Genomic DNA, 20785 nt, shown 5'->3' on the forward strand with positions numbered 1-20785 from the left:
CTCATTATATAAATAAATAAATCGAAACTAAAAGAAAATTTAATTCCTTTTCTTTTTTAAAAAGACAAATAGTACCTTGAGCAGATATGAAGCTCCCACAACAGAGTTGTTGTGGGGATGAAATAGGGAGGAGGAGAACCATGTACACCACCTTTAGATGGTATATGAATGTAATAATAAATAAATATTATAAGAGGGAATGTCTAGGAAAGCACACACTTGTCTGTAGAGAAGATTGTCCTTTAAAAAGAAATCCAAATGGGTTTTCCTATTGGCCAGTAATATAGATGTACAAAAGTGAGAAAGGATGTGAAATACGATGTAGTAATCTCCCAGACCTTTGGTCACAGTGATGAAAACTAGAGGAAAAGCGCTCTCTCTCTCTATATATATATATATATGCACAATGAATATACTCTTTTCAAACTGCAAAGCAAAGAGCTATGGAAAGCCCACTTATCAATGGTACTTAGCTTTGGGGAGGGAATAATAAGGAACTGGTCTGCGCTGCATTTTTTCCTGAGATTTCACCACGTATTGGGGTCATGAGTCAGAAATGCACAGCGCCACATGAAATTGTTGGCAAACTGAACTCATGGCAATGCACTCTGATGACAAGGGTACCTTGGGCAACCCTGTAACGCTGCTTCAGTCAGCCCACACTCTGCTGTGCTTCCAGGGTTGTGCGAACTGACCTTTAGTTCCATATACATGCCATTTAGGCCTGGGTGCCAAAGAATCTTTATGATTGTTTTTCTTTCTTTTTTTAGATGTAATGCAAACATTAACACCTGCATGGCTCAAGCTGGGTTTCTCTAGCCATAGTTGAGCAGCTAAATGAAAGCCTGATTCTTTACTGTGTTTTTTTTCACAGACACCTTCTGTGGCATTTATAAGAGGAAATCTCTTCATAACAATCCCATGACCTGCATCATGGGCACAGCAGTTCACAGGACCAGGAACGAAGACCCTGGCTCTGATGCTATGACAACACAACTGGTGTCCTCCTATTTGGAGTGAAATGGGCCTTCCTGGCCAATCTGAGCTAGTGAAATCCTGGGCTTTTCTGCATTTGATAAATTCAGTTACCTGACAAATAGCAGCAGAGCCAAATAGTATTGGATTTGTTGATGAAACTGTGGAAGCTGCTTTTTTCAATGGTGTGGTTACAAACAACCTTTTCAGATTTCATTCCTTGCTCAATAAAGCATTGATCTGTAATGAAATAATGAAAGAAAAGCCACTTTAAATGATAAGGAAATTGGCAGCAACAATTTGTAAAGCATGTTATAACTGTTTGCTATCGTTCTTCTGGAGTACACATTTAGTAAATTACTGGAACATATTGTTAGATGAGTTATATATATATTGGGTGGTATTTTACTAAGTATTTCCAGACAAAACATTTTTTTCAAAAAATATTTATAGCCACCTTTCCTTTTGCTCTCTTATTTTATCATCAGAGGAACCCTGTAAGGTCAGCTAGTGAAGTTCATGCCTGGGATTTGAACCAGAACAGATCCAGGGAAATCAATTTATTTAAGCAAGTCAGTGAGCCATGACATGACCAGATACCACCACCCTTTGTAAAATGCAAGCTTTAAGTGGGAGCAAGTTGAGTGTGGCTTCTCTAGAGGCCATAAAGAAATTAATGAGGGTGATAGAATGGACTCAACAGTATACAAACATGGCTGCCAATATGCCTTCATTCAGTTTTAATATGTCCATTCAGTTTAGTTACTAGTTGCTACCATAGAGCAGAACAATCCTTACAAACATTGTATAAAACAAAAAAAACAAACAGAACTAAACACCCAGCGGTCTGTATAGGCAAGATGCTGAATGCGGCTTATATACGTTTTCTTCTTAACCAGATATCAGTAATCCAGACTGACAGAATGTTGGCTCCTGCCACTTCTCTCATCCCCACAGTCTTTGCTCCACCATACCTATTTTCTGTTATGGTGGTATGAAAAATGAGAGTGCAATTGGCATTAAACAAATTAGTTAATTTTTAGTTAATACAAAAGACAGACAATATTTCACCAAATATTTGATGAATATTACAAATAAAAGCTAATGAGGCATTGCGGTCCATCCAATTACTTGATGTTATTTTTCACATTCCAGAGGATGAGATGGTTGGATAGTGTTCTCGAAGCTACCAGCATGAGTTTGACCAAACTGCGGGAGGCACTGCCTGGCATGCTCTGGTCCATGGGGTCACAAAGAGTCGGACACGACTAAATGACTAAACAACAACAACAATTTTTCACATTCAAGGCCGCAATCTTGCCTGGAAGTAAGCTCCAATGAAACCAGTGGGACTTGCTTCTGAGTAAACATAACAGACAAGACTCACAGTTTAACTGTCCTTCAGGCAACCAAAACCAATGGGCATAATCAAAAACATCTTCAGAAATGAGCAGCTTCTTACCCTGTACTGCTGAAAACAAAAGCTGTTTGATATTTATGAAGATTCCCACATAGAGATGGAGCTGATGAAGCCATTTAAACAGCAACAGTGAACCTCTCCTCTCAACCTTACAGGAAGTTGGGTTCTCAGAATTATCGAGGTTGCATATTGCAACTCTGCATATGTATATCATTGCTTTTCGAAGCACAGCATTTCTTAGCACTGCTTTGAGAGGCAAAGGCTCAAGAATTCATTTTCTAAAACATCTGAATGTTTTCTTCTTTCCTTTTTTTGTCACAGTAAACACTTTCAGGGATTTCTACTTTGAACAAAAAAAGTTTTGTTCCTCTGTTATCTTGACATTGCACATTTCTTTATTGTGCAGTAGCTAATAACTGCAAATCCTGTGTGTAAAAAAAGAATAGGCTACTTTCAATCTGTGGAAAGTTTGACCTCAAGGGCATAGAAACTGTTGACTCATTGTTTTTACTGCATATACTATTAGCCCTTTGTCACATTCTGAGAATGACATCATCTTCATCGCAGTTAGTAGCAGGTACTGGGTAAATTAAGAGCCCTCTGCTTTGCCAGGTTTTTTTTAAAGGGTATACTTCTCAAATTAACAGTATATTTCTAGTTCCACCACTTTAGGCTATTATTTCTGACTAATCACATGTAGGAAAAGCTTGTAATCAGAATAGGAGTTGCTCAGAGTTTTCACCCTCCCCCACTGCGCATTCTGTTGCAAAGATCTAGACTTCTAGGCATGTTGCCAGGGAGAGCAAGGACTGAAGGATGAGTGCAATTGTCAGCACTTGCCTCTGCAAAAGAGGGTGGGATTTGAGAGAGGAGAGGGTGGGATCTGGTGCAGAGGGGACTAGGTCTGTACCCTCTTCATGGCTGAGCAGTAGCAGCAGCACACCCTGAGCTCCTCCCAGGATCTGTTTATTTGAAGCACAAATGCTTTCCAAATTCTTGCTGGTCTCTGCATTAAAATGTAGGCAGAATCAAAAGAGGGAGACTTTCTCAAACAATGCACATGCTATGTCATATAGCAGCTTGACAGCAGTGGGAAGATACTGCATTCCAAAGGCCCAAAACTTGAAAAGGATATGGACAGTGCCTTAGAGCCTTGTTTTACCCTTAATTTAACATGTCGTCCAAAAATTACATTAAAGAATGTTATTTCAGGTTGCCTGGTCAAAAAGCGAGTCAAAATAGGAAATGCCAATTTTATGGTTACCCATAAAAGACTTACTTTCTCTTGCTGGTGAAGATTTAACGTGAGTGAAGCTTGGGAACTCTGTGACAAATAGCCTGCTTAAAACTAAAAGTCAATCTAGAATGCCAAATCTAAAAATCATAGTGAGACTGGTGCTAAGTTGCCATTTATGCAGAGACATTTTTTTATGGAAGGAGCCTTTGAAGATCTTAAACTTCAGTGGCAATTCCACCAACATATTTTGCTTTATTCTAATAATTCAATGATGACTCTTAACAGCTGAAGCTATTAGCAACACTTTGGCAACTTTTAAGTTTTTCTGGCATAATCCCAAAATAATGGTATAGTTTGAGATTTCTTGTCTAAAAGGCTATTAAATAATTTTGCATAGGTTTTGTATCCCACTTCTGTCAAAGGAAAAACAGTGCTCTAGTCCAATAATTTAATTATACAATGACAAGATTTGGAAAGGGCCTAAATAAGCAGCTTCTTTATCATTATTATTTTGAAGCAGGAGGTTTGCTAAACAGAGGTTAACTGAAAATGTGTGTGAGATCATGTGCATAAGTTACTGTGGCAGTTGTGTTCCCTTAGCTGTAAACTGAATAATATACCAGAATGTGGGGGGGGGGGGACTGCACTCATTTTAAAATATAATATTGCTTCCTCTTTCCTGAGCACTGAGACATACTGGGCAGCCTTACTAGAGTCAGTTTCCTTCAAAAGAGACAGAGCAAAAATATTACAGTATCTTTAAAATGGTTTATTTACAGATTTGCAAGTAAGTAAGGTATGATGAAAAGAAAGCAGTAAGCACAATATTCATAAGGCAGAAGACAATCACATCTCAACTACTGGCTTACATCGCCTGTAACTGCATCCTTTTTAACCTGCCAAAATGGAAGAAAGTATTCTAACTTCAAGAAAGTTAACTCGAAGTGCTTTGCACCACACAGAACTGTTAAGAGCATCAGGTGGAAGTTCTGTTTGCAACATCCTTGTCTTGGCCACAATACCATTTAAGGCAAGTTCTTAATAAGTGAACGCTCCTTGGAGTTAACATCTGTGCATGGGCTTTTGGTATAAAACTAAAATACTAAGATTTAAGCATCACTCCCTTTCTCTCATAGACATCATCTGAAAGACGGTAAATTAGTCTCTGAATGCAATTAATAATATTAACATGATAATAATTCCTTTCTCCTTTTCTTTTTTACTGCATTAAATTTCTGTCCCAGACTTTCAGCACACAAGATGCTTCACTATAAAAATATCCTGAAGAGCAAGAAACAGCAGAAACAATATAAATAAAAACTTGATAGGACAGAACTGGTTAAAAAAAAAAAAAACTTTAACTGTGACTTAAAAGGTCTAAAAGGCCTGGGAGAATGAAAATATATTTGCCCAGCACAATAAAGACAAAAAAGTAGGCCCTAAGGGCCAGAGCTCGAACTTTCTAAAGGCATGATGCTACGACTGAAAAGGCCCTTTCCCCAATCCTCATGCAAAGTATCTCAAAAACTGAAAGCACCTGCAAGAGAGCCTCAAATGACAGGCACAGAGATTAGCACATGGTTTGGGGTTTGACCAAAAACAGTCTGGGCTGCCTTTCTAATCAAGCAATGCAGTGATCTCTTTTGCTCAACTAGCTGTTGCTTTGACATGAGAGTGAGAAGGACAAATTCCAAAGCTAAATAATGTATGAACATTATGCAATAGGGTGTTATCCTGACCCAAATGCAGATATGTTTGTTTGCAAAATGGCATTGTATGCAGCTAGAACTATACAGGAGGGAAAACATGCAGTAACAGGCTTCTAAATCAAGGGACAGATGGGGATGCTTATCATAGTCTATCAGGTGCTCTAGGGTGCCAGAATGTACCGAATGCGGTTCACTGCCCCATTTGTGCAGGCAGGGGTGACAATGAGGAAGGCAGAAAGTTCCCCAGCAGCCCCCATGTTTTTCAGGCCACATGTGTTTCTCGATAGCAGCTGTGTTCTGTTTATTATCAACTGTACTATGAGGTACAATATGTGATATTTAAAATGCACTGCTTTTTGTAATTTAATAATGAATAAATACAAGAAGGGGCCATTGAACCTTGCTGTGGCTCTCCTCACTCCTGTACTCTAACCCTGTTTAGGGAAGCTTTTAATGTTTGATGTTTTATTGTATTTTTAATATATTGTTGTAAGCTGCCCAGAGTGGCTGGGGAAACCCAGCCAAATGGGCGGGGTATAAATAAATAAATTATTATTATTATTATTATTATTATTATTATTATTATTATTATTATTAACAACCCTCTCCTTCCCCCCCCCCAACGCACTGGCAATACTATTCCAGAGTGTTTTTCCACATACACTGGGCACTGCTTTGTGTACATTTGGCTACTTGTAAATTACATAATTAACAATACATGCACAACTATGGAACAGGACTATTTACATTTTCTTTTCTCTGTATCTCTCTCCGTGAGGGTCCATTTATGTGCATGTGGTATACAAAGAGGGTAATACTGCCTTCATCTGATGAAGTGATTTCTTGTCCGTGAAAGCTTATGGTACAATAAACGTTGGTGTTTAAGGTGCCCTAAGATTATTTTTTTGTCTCCTAGACTAACGTAGTAGTACAGAACTATATCTGCTCCCGTGAATGGCATCAGTTATAGAATCACAGAGTTGTAGCGTTGGAAAATACCATGAGGGTCATCTAGTCCAACCCCCTACAATGCAGGAATCTTTTGCCCAATTTGGATCTCGAACCCAGGACCCTGAAATTTAGACTCTCTTGCTCTACCAACTGAGCTACAGGTGACTTAATTCTCATTCAAATTGTGAACATATAACTATATTCCAAAATGGGCTGGGCATATTATATCTTATATCAACACTATTCCCCCTCTAGGGAAGACATATGAACATACTATGGTAAAAGCTACTGCTCTTTGTCTCTAGCCACAAAGGGATACATATTAAAGTAAATAAGATAGTACCTAATGTACTCAAAACACCATTGTTGTTTTCTAATACCTGGTTCCATACACAAATAGGAGGTAAGTACCACTTATTTTAATGGAACTTGCTTCTAAAAGCAAACATGCTTAGAGCTATAACCTAAATTAGAAATATCATAGCTTCCCCCCCCCACCTAAAAAATACTGTTTACGTTAATCCATGTTGTAATCAATATTATCAAATGATAAAGGCAGGCTTCAAAATGCACTACACTACACTTAAAAGAGGATAGGAATCTGGATCTCAAATAGGTGCTTTACCCCCCTTTTGCAGCTTTGTTTGCCAGGAGACAGCTATGAACAAGTAGAACTGAGAACCCCATCAAGTGGAAATTCTATTAAACTGTTATTATTATTATTAAATTGGGCTTTTGCTAACCAACTTTCTTTTTCTTATTGGAAGACCTGTTTAAGAATGGACTGTGTGGGATACTGAGGAAATTTTAATTAATAGTCCAATAGTTCTGCTTTTCCTCCCTTAACCACTGGAAACTTTTCAAACATAATGCATTCCTTGTTCAGCAGCAACCCAAAATAGAAATAACAACTGATATTTGAATAGACAGTACTGCCAAGATGCAGTCTCTATTATAATCCTGGATATAAGATGTCACCATGCAAAACAGATGCAGGATCACCTTTGTACTAGCACACATGTAGGAGAAAATGCCCTTGCCAAGGACATAAATAGGGCCCAAATGCCATGTATTTCATTTAGTATGAAACTGAACAGGAAACTTAAAATTCAAGGCCTGAAATGGTGTTTCCTACTTAAAGCTCCAGTAAAATGGCTGTTACTTGAATATAACTGTTTTTGCTCTGAGTTTCAGAAACAGGGGATAAGAAAAATTGAATTACATGTTACACTATATTGTTGTCTAAACTCTGAAAAGAATTCCAACTGCAAGGTTGTGGAGCTTATCATCTTAAAGGCAACTGTAGAGTTCTTCAAATGTCAGCTGCTGCAGCACTGCAGTAAAACTAAATATTTCCTTAACGCAAGTCAGCACGCTCCAGTACTGACCTTTAATACCAACCTTTCTCCTCCCATGCCTTGAATCCGTTAGCTGAAAATCCTTATGGTTATAAAACACTTAATTCTGAAGATTGTATTTTCATCTCCCCCAGGGCTTATGTTACATAAATGATTGCTACCTTTATTGAACTATAGTATAGTAAATAAGAAAAGAACACCAACACTGTGCTGAATAAACCCCTAAATCTGTTATTTAAGAAGTAGCAAAAATTGGAACCCCAGAATACTGACTCTTCAATGAAAATGAAATTTAACTAGGAGCACTGAATTAATCAATTGAGCTTTCTGCTTACTTCTCGGTTGCAATGCCGTTGAGAAGATAGGCTGAAGAGAATAGGTACACTCTCTTCCCAACAGTTTATAGTCTCCGTGCTTTGAAGATTTCCCCCAGATGTAACATTATGTCAGTTCGTGCCTTAAAAAGAATAGGCACTACCCTCTGGTGTTAATCTGGTTTTTTTTAGATTTGGGGGTGCGGGGGGGGGGGAAGCTCAAGTCCCAAAGCCATTAAGGGGTATGGAAATGTGCATGTTTAATAATGACCTGCTTCTTAACACTGTTTCTCACTTTAAAAGGTGATGCAACAATGAAAGCTTGCTTAGAGTGATATTTGATGTTCAAAACCTAAAACTGCATTGGCTACATCCAGGTAATTCAAAGGTGCAAAAGCCTTGGGATCTTATTTGTGGTTGCTTTCTAAAAATGGCTTGGCATGAGATCCCACAGATTTTTAACCACCCTCCATTCCTTTCAGCACCCCATTTGGCTCTTATCACTTAGGCATCGACTTCTAGGGGTGGTGACAATGACAAGCGAGCATATTTCATCTGGAATTTGAACTGAGAGGGTTCCCCGCTGTTTATTAACTTGGCACTAATGCTGGGCGCAGAATTTGACATAAGCAAGTTATCCTGACTTCCAGGGATGGCTGCTGTTTCATAGGCATGTAATATTATGGTTTGATGACATCATATTTCACATGTCAAATCAATATTAACGTTTGTAGGTCAATTTTATTTTTATTATTATTATTATCTGTAAAGCCAGAGTAACTTTAAAATAACCAAAATCAGAAGAATACCTCACTTGCCGCAAACCTGAAGACAACGCTGGTTCCTTTCTCTCTCCACGGGATGAACCAGCCTTGAGCAAGGAGAGGCTGCCGCCGCCGCCGCCTGGCATCTCTCATAGTTGGTTTTGGCTTTCCCAGGAGGAAGAGGAGCAACTCCCGGTTCCCAGAAGTGCGCAAATGCACACCGCCTCCTCCACGGCACTGAAGGAAAACGGCGGAGGGATGGAGTTTCTTCTCCAGAGTTTCCGGCGTCTTTGGCTTGGCTTGGCGCGGAGCGAGGGCGGGAGGGGAGTAACGACCTCTCGCCCGACCCTGCGTGGCAGCAGGTTGCAGAGGCGACCTGGGAGCTCCTCGCAGCCAGGTGGGCCAGGCCAGAGGCGAGGCGCGGCGCGCGGCCTCTCTCCCTCGGGGGTCTCTCCTGCCTCGAAGAAGGGGCTGCAGCTCCCTCACGCCGGGCAAGGGGCGGAGGGGAAAGTCCCGCACACACCAGAAGGGCGAAGCCCGCGGAGCAAAGGCCGGCAAAGCCCGCGGAGGAAACCCAAGAAATAAAATCGGCGAAGGCGCGGAAATTTAAAAATGTTTGGACAGGAAGAGCAGGGGAAAAGAAACCGTCAAGGGGAGGGACGGGGGGAAAGTAACGGTCCAGAGGCTGCCTCTTCTCCTCCCCTTCGGCCGCTCGGCTTCTGGACACGGGTCGCGGGTGGGCCGCGTCTTCTGCCCTCGCGCCACCGGCCACACGACCACCGCCCGCCGCCGGCAGATTCGCACCAGGAGGCGCGAGAGGAGGGAAGGAGGCGCGCGGCGGCGGGCGCGTAGGCCATGTGAACACCGACATTTTGAGCGCCTTGCCTCTGGGCCAGAGCGGCTCTTGGGGAAAGAAGCCGGCCTGCCATGACGGGGTGGGATTCTGCCCCCCCCCACCCGCTTACAAAAAAACAAACAAACGGATTTATTAAGCGGGATGCAGGTTTCAGGAGCGCCATAGGCGGGCAACTGTTGGCTGTTATTCCTGCGCCATACCTGGGACGAGGAGCAGCCTGGTGGAACCGCTAAAAATTACGCACGTCTCCTTTGCGGGCGGAGAGCACCCAGGAAGGGCGAGGGGTGTGGATTTGTTCAAATGCTTGGGAAGCTGCACGTTTTCAGTTTTGTGATCGAGCAGCGCGCCGTTGCCAAGCCTGTCAGGAACCTGGACATGAACTTTATATGCCACCCGGGCAGCGTTATTATGCGCGCTTACACCCCGTGGGATCTAAGGGCTGCTAGGTGTGCTGAATGTGCATTGGATCGCTGCCCGTTTTACCGGAGCATGCCATGTATTGACTCCCACGCACACTCACACCCAGCCTTTATCGCTCCAGATTTGACTTGCACCTCCATCCTTTTATTTAGATGCAAGTGGCGTTGCTTTCAGCTGAACCTGCTCCCACTAAGTCAGCTTCCCCTAATCCTAAACACACTTTCTTGGCAGGAAATCTTGTCGAAATAAATGCCACTTACTTCCTAAGGCTAAGCCATAGGAGTCCACAGGACTTTTCTGACCTCATTTGCTCTCCCATGGAAGGAAGTTCTGCGGAAATCTATTGGTCCTGTTTGTAAACGCTTTTCCTGATGGTGCTTTCTTGAAAGTAAGTTTAATGGAAACTTTTGCTAGTTACTTTCCAAGACTACAGGAGTTATCTTGTAGCAGGCACACGCTATAGTGCGTGCACGCACACACCCCTCCGCCCAGCGCATCGCAGCCAATTGACATTTTATTCATCCCTATCTATATTATTAGACTGTTTATTAAACATTAACCCCGACATATGTATCCGTATTCGATATCAGTGTGTGTGTGTGTGTGTCGGATATTTGGTTCCAAGGATCAGCACGCTAAAATAAGCACCTCTTGGGCCACGATCCTGCGCATACTCTAATGGGGAGTGAGTGCAATTGAAAGGAGGCTTGCTTGCGAAATATGGCTTCAGCTTGCTTACTTGGCAAAACGCGCTCTTAAAATAATATTGTTCATGGTATTGAGGATCGTTGCCACTCACCCTTCAGCAGTGCTCTTGGGTTCATAGCTTAAGACTGCAATCCTATACGCACTTGTCTTTATGAAAGCCTCACTAAACTCAAGGGGACTTACTTCTGAGTAGTCATGGGAAGAACTGGGCTGTAAAGCACTTTTTTAAAAGCCTAACATCTTCAATAGCTTATGCAATATTTTATAAAGGTCGGTTAGGTCTGTCCTCATGACTAAATCCACATTCTTTGCTTTTAGACGGACAATATCCAGGGCAAGAGTTCTTGTCGGCTAAAAATAATGCTGAAACTTTGGGGTTTTATTGCTTGTTTGAAAATGAGTGTTCCTGTTCTTCTGGCCTTACAGCCCTGGAACCGTAAAACTCATTTCTGAAACCACGCTGAGTTCATAACGTTTCTTTTGCGCGAATAATGCAAAGCAATGACAAATTTGACTATATTTTGTGTCTCTCCGTGTGTTTTGTTTTTGAACCCATTAGCCAACTCCTGCCGCTTGTTAAAAGGCCTGTCACTATATATACCACCAGCTTCGAATATTAATAGTTTAGCTTTTTGGATAACCAAAGCTAAAACCTTTAAAACTCATTAAGCTGGTACAACTCAACTGTATGCTTAACCGACCAGAACTCACTCACTCTTTTTTTTAAAAAAAATCAGATTCTTTATCAAATGGCAAATCCAGGGTTAGCGTTTGGCTTCTGGTTTGCTTTTAAATGGCCACAGTTTGATTTCACAAGAAAAAGAGACCATTCAGTAAAGGATATGATTGGGTTAAATTCTGGCTTGCAGTAAAGGTCGCTGTTTTTATTAGCGGTGGAACTCGCTGTTTTTTAATCTGACCCTTCTGAAACCTCGGTTCAGTGCAGAATAAGCTCGTGCAGTTCAGATAAGATACACATTTCAGCAGAGAACAAAACTGTCCGGAGCCACTTCTAAAACTCTTTTTTTTAAAAAAATGGGGAAGGGGGCAAATCTTACCAATTTCTCAAGCCTAATATTGCAGTTTCGCAGACAGGGAAACGACACCGAGCTGGCTATGTTGCGCTCTTGGAAGTAGCAACCCAAAATCTTGAATTAAAACACTTCCCCATTCCCCCATGTTTATGATAATCACATCCTTCAATGTGTCCTTTCGTTCACAGGGCCACACACCCCGTCCTGCGACATGTCCGATTTTTTTTTTAAAAGAAGTTATTTACTGAACACGGTGAAAATAAAGACAGATATGCTCCAAACTTCGCAACACATTGAGGCTTTTAATCAGAAAGCAGTATCAGAAGTGAGAGCATTTTAAATATGTGATAAAACTCTTATAGATTTTGTAGTTTATTCCTATGCAAAATAAATGTTTTTAACACCCTTCCTTTTTTTCTACCGGAAAGCTTAAAAACCAGAACTAAAACAGTCCATTTTAAATCACTCCCCCCTTCTCATTTTTGCTTTTAAAATACGTTTTAAATCCTTCAGCTTTTATTCAGTATAATGACGTTTAAGATGATTCACTGACTTTGTAAAAGCAGGCTTTGACCTCGGTTTTCAAATCTTAACCCATAACAAGACATTCTTGTTCTGGCTTCATTATGTGAGAACAAATGGAACTATCTGGAGTAAATGGTGTTCAACCAAACAAGACTCGTTCTTGGAGCACTCCCCAAAAGGCAGTAAACACAAGTTAATCTTATGAATTAATCTCCATATTGCAAGGTCAGTTTTCGAAACTGGTGTGTTTGTGGTCATAATATCATTTTGTGAAAAGCAAATTGGTAAAACCTTATTCATGTGAAATTCAGCGAGGGGAAAACTGATCTTTATAAACAAATCTATAAAAAGCAAATACTTTTTTCCTGATGAATTTCTGAACCTTCGACATTAAAACAAACACCCAGACACGTTTTGCTTCTCTCCCTCCCCTGCCCCAGCACAGACACACTCTGTTAACCCACTAAACCTCAATCCTAAACACGTTTACTCTGAAGGACATCCCAATGATTTCAACATCACTTTCTTCAAATCAAGGCTGAAATCCAGGATTTGGCCCCATTGAACTCAGTGGGACTTCCTTCTGAATACACACATATAGGACTGAACTGCAAATGGTTTAGGATGGCAGCCACAATCGCAAGAAATACAAAATCAAAAGCTTTTGTTAGTGTCACCATCTAGTTAAGTATCTAGATGTATCTAAACACAACCAAAGTTCTTATTCCCCTCCCTCTTTCTCCCCCTTTTGGGCAAAGAAGCCCTTTTCACATCATGTCACACACTCCTTCATGTGTTTTTTTCATATTCTTTTAACCTTTGTTAGGCAAGATGATATTCAGGGGAGGGGAGGAGAAATCACAGTAAACTTTCAAAGATCTTTAAAAGAAGAAGAAAGAGGAAAGTCATCTGCAAACATAAAGAAGGTCCTTATGCAAGTTGTGTTGGCAGGGGAGGGTTTTTTTGTTTTTTTAAGGGACGGAATAAACCAAGTAAAAAAAGAATTAAGAGAGACAGAGACACAGAGCGAGAGAGAGACAGAAAGAGAGAGAAAGCCACCGGCCTTCTGGCTGGTTTTATTCTCCCGCCTTTGAGAAAAGCTGCTGCTACTGGGGTGATATTTCTTCTTCTTCTTCTTCCAGAGAAAGAAAGAAAATCACCCCCACGTCTGCAATGGAAAGAGACCTACAATATTTACTGGTGTGGTTTGGTTAAGATGGAGAGACGGGACAGGGGGAGAAGGGGCGGGAGAGGGTGGGCAGGGAAGGCAGAGGCTCTCCCTCCTTCTGCCGGAGTCCGAGCGAGCCAGGCGCGGCCAGGGGCTTCAGTCCCCGCTGCCTCCTGCGCGGCCCTCGAGCAGCTTTGCGACGGCGCTCCTCCTGTAGAGCTGAGCCAGGTCGTAGGCGGTGTCGCCCTTCCTGTTGCGGTGCCCCACGCGGCTGGCCGTGCGCTCCAGCAGGAAGGCCACGACGGGCAGGTGGCCCTCCTGCGCGGCCAAGTGCAAGGGCAGGTTGCCCTCGGCGTCCTCCACGTTCACGTCCGCATTGAACTCCAGCAAAGTCTGCAGCGTGTCCAGGAAGCCCGCGCGCGCCGCGTCGTGCAAGACGGCGAAGCCGGTGCGGTCCCTCAGGTTCGGGTCGGCGCCCCGCCGAAGCAGCTGCCGAGCGATCTCCGGGTTGCCCAGCTTCATCACCTGACGGGAGAAGGCGGGAAAGACAAGGGGGGGGAACAAAAGCACACGACTGAGTTGCGTTCACACGTTACGGGAGCGTGTACCTCAACATAGCACCCTAGGGTGTCCTTACCTCAGAGAGCCGTCGCTTGACCTGGGTCGGAGAACCCAGCCTATCGATTTGTATTTCACTGGGTCCAGGGCTCGTGGGGGGGGGGCGCACCTAACGATTATCCTCTGCCCTCCCTACACCACCATTTCGGTGGAAGAAGGTGGGGCCAGCTGCTGTCTTTTCCGAGCTCCCCTGACTGCTCCGTCCTCAGGGCTCCGCTGCCTCCCTTCCTAAGGGATGCCATCCCGCCCCAGCCCGCTTTTAACAGCCGGGTGACAAAGGCAGAGGCTCAGGTCTTTTCCCAGGCAGGTGATGGAGAAGTTCCACCTGCCCAGTCACCACTGCCCCTCAGAATTCCTGTGCTGGGAGGGGGGGAAAACAAAATTAAAGGAGAAAATTCTACTGAGGCGATGGGGGGATATTCCTTCCTCTTAGGGTTACGAAGGATTCAATACCCCAGAAGAGTCGCGAGGGAGGGTATCTAATGCAGAACAGGGATTAATTGAAGTGGCAGACCTACTTAAAACGTGCGGGTGTGTGTTTCTTGGCAACATGCTGACATGATTTCGAAGGAGGATCCTGAGGGCGGAGGGCGAAAACGTTCAGGGAACCTCCGTCTGTTTTCCCCGCCAATTTGATTCCCCTCAGCCCCTGCGCGCTGACCTCAGCCTTGGGGAGCCGGTCCCACTGAAACCCAAAGGGTTTTGTACCCTAGGCGCGTTTCCTCGAGTGAAATAACGAGGTCTTGAGATAAAACTGTTTCCCATCTTGATACTTCGTCCTCATCATGAGGTGGGGCGGGCAAAGCGTCTGTTTAGCAGTTGGTTTATTGTAATTAGAAAGAAAAACCCCCAAACATCCCACCACGGTCGGGAGTCACGTAAGCAATCAATAATCCCACTCTTCCCACCCACCCCCTTCTTAACCTTCAAGTGCGATTTAGTCATATCAGAACAGATGATATCAGAAGTCAAAGGCACATAAGCAGGTTGAGATAATACATTGAACTGCACTGACTTGTTGGTAGAAATGCAAGCTTTGGGGCATTTACTTTAGATGTGTTTCTGGGGGGGGGAGTGCGGGGGGGGACCATGACACACGGAAATAAAAAAAACGGAGTCAGACCCAAAAGGAATCTCTGTCAGACTGAGCCAGGGAAAGGAGAAAACTTCAGCAAAGGTGAAAGTCAGTTCCAATGATGAGATGAGAGGGCTGGAATAGTACTAGGAATAGAGTTCTTCTGCTCCTGCCTTGGCAGTGAGCTACAACACAACCCTATTAGGTCTATATTTTAGACTAAAAAGTTTGCTTGTTTTTTTTAAAAAAGATGACACATGAATAATTGAGAACAGCAGGTGTACCACACCTGTTGACAGCGCGCCCTCATGGATGTCTTTACTCAGAAGAGTCTTCTACTGAATTCAGTTAGCCTTAATTTCAAGTAAGAGTACATAAGAAGATCACAATCTTAGTTTCTTTTGGTATCTCTATAATTGCTAGAATGCAAATGAACACACATCCTGGTTTCCTCTAATAATTGGAGAGGGACAAACATATTCCTCAAATTCTTAGGCTTTGTTTGAATGGAAAAGTGTTCAAAGGTTGTTGGCTTCCCTAAAGGTCCTTCCCCTCCTTTTTTTTTTACTTTTTGTGAAAGCACTCCAACTGCCACTAAAAGGATGCCTCTGATGATTCAGCATCATTCATACTGCTTCCTGCTAAGGCAAAGGTAGTCCGATATTGCCATTTTAAAATAAATAATTTTAAAAATTGCAATATGGAACCTGCATAATATTTTTCAGCACAGGAGCAGGTCTGCCTAGTTCAGAGAGACCCTCAGGCATTCTGAATCTTCACAATGACTTGGGGGAAAATTGCAGTCAGTTCTTTTGTAATATCACACATTGAAGGTTATGTTTCGGTCAAGTTCTTTTCTTTTTGGAACAGCCAGTTTTGGAGCATGATGTGTTCCTTATTTGCTTTCAATTCCATCCCCCACCCCCACCTCTGTTCTACCCACTCTTCTCGAAAGGGATAGCTATCTGTCTGTCTGCCTATCTGCTCCATACAATTTTCTACTGCAAGGAATTTTGCCTTCCACTGTTTGCATAAACAAGGGAGAACACTTACAGTAAACAAAACTGGAAAGAGCTGTAAAAATAAGTATGTCCCAACTTTGTTGAGGTGGGTGGGGAAGTGAGAGCCGGACGATACAACAGCAGTAAGTATGAAAAGCATCTACATTGTGGAATATTGACTAGGCGATACCTGCATGCTTTGCTGTATATCATCTGACTTCTCTCAGGCAGGTCTGGGCTGCAAATAGCCAGGAGGACTGCTAAGTCTTCTGGAAATTAATAGTAATGTTAAGTATGTGCAAAACACTCAGCAAGGTGAGTGGCTTCCCAACACCTCCAACACAACAGGTACTCCCGAAACATTTTAAACTCTCACTCAGCAGGGCCTTATGACACTTTGTGCAATTTGAGGTAAGTAAGGAAAGCAGGATCAGGATGTGGAACAAGTTTCATTTAGTATACCATTTCAGATGTGAAGGTTGCTGATGTAGTATTGTTTTGACAAGGGAAGGGGACAGATACGAAAGAAAAGGCCTAGGAGCTTGGCCAAATCTAAAAGAGAGAGAGGCCTGCTTTAAAACATGCATATTCAAAATGCAGAAGGTGAGGAAGGAGAAAAGGTCAGAGAAAATAATAGCGAAATGCTGTCTGGATGAGAGGACCAAAGTCAAAGTGTGTTTTCACTTTCTTTGGTATAATATAGAGTAAGCAATATTGGGGACTGTGTTGACTATCAACTTTCTCAAATTCTATCATCCACCCACTAGTTTTCTCTGGATTATACATACTGAAAATAAGCAGTCAGCCTCTTCTATGTTTAGCTTTTATTCTAGAGGAGTGTGTGCGTTTGTGTGTGTGCACATTTGGTAGCGTGCGTCAAATCCTTGTTTACGATGAAGGAGCAATAAAAAGTGGGTGTTGGAAAAGATACACGGGCAGCCCAGAGAGTTCCCTGATCCATCTCTGCCTAGAAAATACACCCCTGTAATTTTTTTTAAAAATGGCCAAATGTGCCATTCAATTGTTGTGATCTGCTCCTGCAACAACTCGTTGATTCTGCGCTTAGAAGAGAAATTGGAGATCCATTTTAGAGGCAGAAACCTACACACACACACACCCTGCTTTACTCAACAACCTCCCGGCCCTGTGGGCCTTGAAGCTTTCCTATTTGTAGGTCGGTAGAAGAAAAAGAGCCTAGAAGACCTCTGGGCATTGTCATCGCTCTCAGAAAAGGAAATAATTTAAGGATTATTGAAAGGAATTGTAAAGTGGGGGGGAAGATAGCTCACAGGCAGGGTTATTATTATTTTTTAACTCCCTTACAAAAGGGGGCTTCTGTTTCTCTCTCTCTCTCTTTAGCACCCACCAACATATGAGACATGTGGATCACCTTTTTGTAGTTTAAAACACAAATCCCTTTTCTTTGAGAAACCTAATCAGTAGTCCCAACTGCACTCTTGATCCTCTGCCTGGCACAAAAAACACACCAAAAAACCCCCAGTCGCAGGCTTTCACCTACGTTTCCACATCTCTTGCGTGACTGTTCCCCCCCCCCACTTTTATTTCCCTCGTGCATTGTAACACTTTCAGCACCGTTATGCGATGTTCTTAAAAGAAAACATCTTTCAGCGGGTCCAGGATTTTAGGAACTGGAAGGGCTCCAGCTGCCGCCTCTAAATCTAAACAGTGGAAATGGGTGTATACAAGGATGGTACCTACGGCAAGGAAATCTTCGCCGCGTAGCGATCCACCAAAACACTTTTAAAAATAATAATCCAGGGCACTGTCTTTCCAGAGATTCAGATCGCCCAACTATTTTAATGTACATCTTAGCTATGCAGTGCAGATAGTAAACTTGGGGGGGGGGGGGGAGCGATCACCGCGGGGAGAGAGAGAAAGAGAGCAGGAGAGTGAAGCCCCAAACTGACCTCGCTCCCATCAGAAAGAGAGCACCCCCGCTTTTAGAAAGCTAAACATATAACCGGGATTTCAAAGAATAGAAAGGAGGTGTTTACCGACCTGCAGTGAAAGACGACCTAGCCCGGATGGTTTCGTTCCCTCCCCCTCCCCCCTCCGCCACTTGCTTCCCTGCCCCAGAAAAAGGGTTGTTTTTCTTTTTTAAAAAAAATCGAATTAACGTGTGGACGAGTTCGTCTACAGATATTTTTTTTAAAGCATTACTGACCAGTTTTACTTAAAGTACGTCACTTTAGGGAGTTGGAACCGCTAAAGTTATAAAATATGGCAACCAACTCGCTTTTTAAAAAATGCTGGGTGTTTTTTTTTTCCTCCCCTCTTAAAAACGGTTCGCGTCCCCGTCAAACCAGTTCACCTAGTGGCGAAAGATTGCCTCTGTCCGTCTGGATACCAACCTGCAGCGCAGTCCTCCCAAATCCATTTTGTGCATTGACGTTTACATTTTTTTCCAACAAATTTTTAAGTTGCGCTAGGTCCCCTCTGGCAGCTGCGGACGCCAACTCATTCGCAAAAGGTTCGGCCATTCCTTGCGGACGATCGGCAGCGAGCAGATGACTTGCGCTTGCAATTTTTATTGTTATTATTATTATTACTATCGCTCTTTTTAGCCGGGCATGGCATCGGAAACTGACAGAAGGAGTGGGGATGTTAATCTTCTGGAGTAGACCTTGTAGTAAATACTCGTAAAGAAGCTCCTTGCCAAAAGCCCGCCCCTTGGGTTCACACGTGACGCACACTGCTGCAGCTCCGCTTGAAAAGCAGATCTCTGCACCTCTAACACGCACAACGCTCCCCCCCCCCTCCTGGAGGACCTTGGCCAGCGGGAAATAAATTGATATGTACCCTTGCAGCCAGTGTAGTACGCGGCCAGAGAAACACGGCCGCGCTAAGCCAAACGTGCGAGGAGAAGCAGAGAAGGTGAAGAACAAGGTGGAGGCGGGGAGGGAAGGAGGGAAGCGGAGATGGGGGGGAAAGGAAAGGACTCACCGCTCTTTCCAGCGGGGACGCCCGAGATCCGACGCGCACTCCTTTCCACCGAAGAACCTCCCCTCGTAGTCTCGCGGGGGTCGCACAAACCAGCCCCCAGGACCTTCCTTTTCTCCAAGCAGCGGCAGCGAAGGAGTTAACCGCAGCCGGAGCTGCCAGATCGGCTGCCCTCCCTCCCTGCCCCGAGGTTGCTGGAAGCGCAGGAGTCCCCCCTGCTCCACGCCACCCGACCAAGGGCGACGGGGGCTCCGGGGACTCGGCAGCGGCGGCAGCATGCTTCGGGCGGAGCTCGGCGGTCACCAGCGATCTCCAGGCGCGCGCGGGAGAGGAGTCGCCGCCGTTTCTCTGGAGCGTCCGCGCCTCTCTCCTGGCGTCGCTTTGCTGCTGGTTTCCCCGCCTTCATTCAACCGCGGGCGGCAGCGATGGAGAGAGAGGTGCCGGGGGGGGGGCGGCGGGTCAGGAGCTCCGCCGCTTCTTTGACAGGAGCCTTTGCTTCGCATCGCTCTGGAAAAGGCTGCGGAGAGGCAAAGGCAGCTTTCTGCAAAAAGCGCCTGCCGGGGTCGCCACTCTTCGCCCGGCTCTTTGCAAGCAAGCAGCCCCCTCTGCAGGAGCCCTTCGCCGGTCGCAGCCCAGGGAAGCCGGCTCTTCCTCCTCCTGCTGCTGCTGCTGCTTCCCTGCTTCTCGGTCTCCTTCTTCTTTCTTTCTTCTTCTTCTTCCTCTCTCTCTCTCTCTCTCTCTCTCTCTCTCTCTTTCCTCACCCCCCCCCCCCGCATCAGCTTTTTTTGAAAAGGAAAAACATTTGAGCGCTCTTTGACTTGAAACACCCGCCCACATTCTAACGGCAGAGATTTAAGGAGGCGCCAGCGAGTTGCCGGCAAAAGCAGGAAGGCCTTGCGCGGGAGGGCGAGTCCCGCCGAGGGCGCCTCCCACTCGCCTCTTTCCCCCGATGCTGTTGGCGGGCAGCAGCAGGCCTCCCTGTCCCGCGTCGCCGGACGAATGGACGGGGCCCTGCCTGCTCTCGCGGAGGGCCTGGGGCGCACTTGAAAGGCAATCGCGCGCGCCCCCAAGCACAAGCTGGCGCGCGCGTGCCCCTTTTCTTGCTGCTTTGCCATTGCTGCATCTACCTTTCGTACCGATCCCAAACCCCGCTCCCGCCCAAGCCCCTGTCATCTCCAGGGCTCCCTATAGGGTTTTGACGTCACTGGAGAGCTCTTCTCTAGCCCTAGATACAAGCCAAGCCGCCAAAACGATGCAAGCACGCTTTTTTTTTTTTAATATCTCTCTATGTCTTAAGCTTGCAATGATTTTTTGCCTGATCAGCGCAGAGACGGGTAAAGGAGGCGGGCCAAAAGTTAAGGCTACGTGTAGTGAGTGTGCCCTCCGCGCCACAATCTTATTTTTCCTCCCCCCGCCGCGAAGCAAAATAGCTAATCTCTTCCTCGAAGATTCCTTTCCTTTTCCACAGCCCACCCCTTGCCACCCGGGAATAGTGACATCAGACCGGTAGAAAGGTAGCTAAAGGAGGCGATATGCAGGTTTTCTTTCGCTGGGTCTCCGTTACTAAGGAGACGGCCCAGACAAGGTCAGGTTGAAGGGTCAATGTCAGATTGCTCCAACTGTAGCAAACGAAAAAACGTTCACTTCTCTCTCTCTCTCTCTCTCCCCCACCCCACCCCGTTGCCCTCCCG

The 20785-nt window shown here is 44.4% G+C and overlaps 2 protein-coding genes across 2 annotated transcripts in view; both read right to left on the reverse strand.

Annotated features, from left to right (window-relative positions):
* LOC309534518 (uncharacterized protein) overlaps window positions 1-9145 on the reverse strand; it is a 36308-nt gene extending 27163 nt beyond the window's left edge. Inside the window, exons 1-2 of the mRNA XM_082226719.1 lie at window positions 8779-9145; window positions 1090-1215 (exon numbers count right to left, since the gene is read on the reverse strand). Of these exons, the coding sequence (XP_082082845.1) occupies window positions 1090-1215; window positions 8779-8881 (229 nt within the window). The 5' untranslated portion in view covers window positions 8882-9145. The remainder of the gene's footprint in view (window positions 1-1089; window positions 1216-8778) is intronic.
* A 2883-nt stretch (window positions 9146-12028) lies between these two features.
* Window positions 12029-19066, reverse strand: CDKN2C (cyclin dependent kinase inhibitor 2C). The gene is made up of 2 exons (XM_082226814.1): window positions 18506-19066; window positions 12029-13964 (listed from the first exon to the last, which is right to left on the reverse strand). The coding sequence occupies exons 1-2, from the start codon at window positions 18632-18634 to the stop codon at window positions 13596-13598; spliced, it is 498 nt and encodes a 165-aa protein (XP_082082940.1). The 5' UTR covers window positions 18635-19066; the 3' UTR covers window positions 12029-13595.
* Between the last annotated feature and the right edge of the window lie 1719 nt (window positions 19067-20785).

The sequence above is a fragment of the Podarcis vaucheri genome, assembly GCF_965113315.1.
Source record: "Podarcis vaucheri genome assembly, chromosome: 6".
Taxonomy (NCBI): domain Eukaryota; kingdom Metazoa; phylum Chordata; class Lepidosauria; order Squamata; family Lacertidae; genus Podarcis; species Podarcis vaucheri.

What these genes read in the sequence shown, in the direction of transcription:
- CDKN2C (XM_082226814.1), bottom strand. Translation starts at nt 18,634, where the DNA reads ATGGCCGAACCTTTTGCGAATGAGTTGGCGTCCGCAGCTGCCAGAGGG. An exon ending in TTGGGAGGACTGCGCTGCAG is followed by an intron (nt 13,965 to 18,505) that starts GTTGGTATCCAG and finishes TTCTCCCGTCAG; the next exon opens with GTGATGAAGCTGGGCAACCC.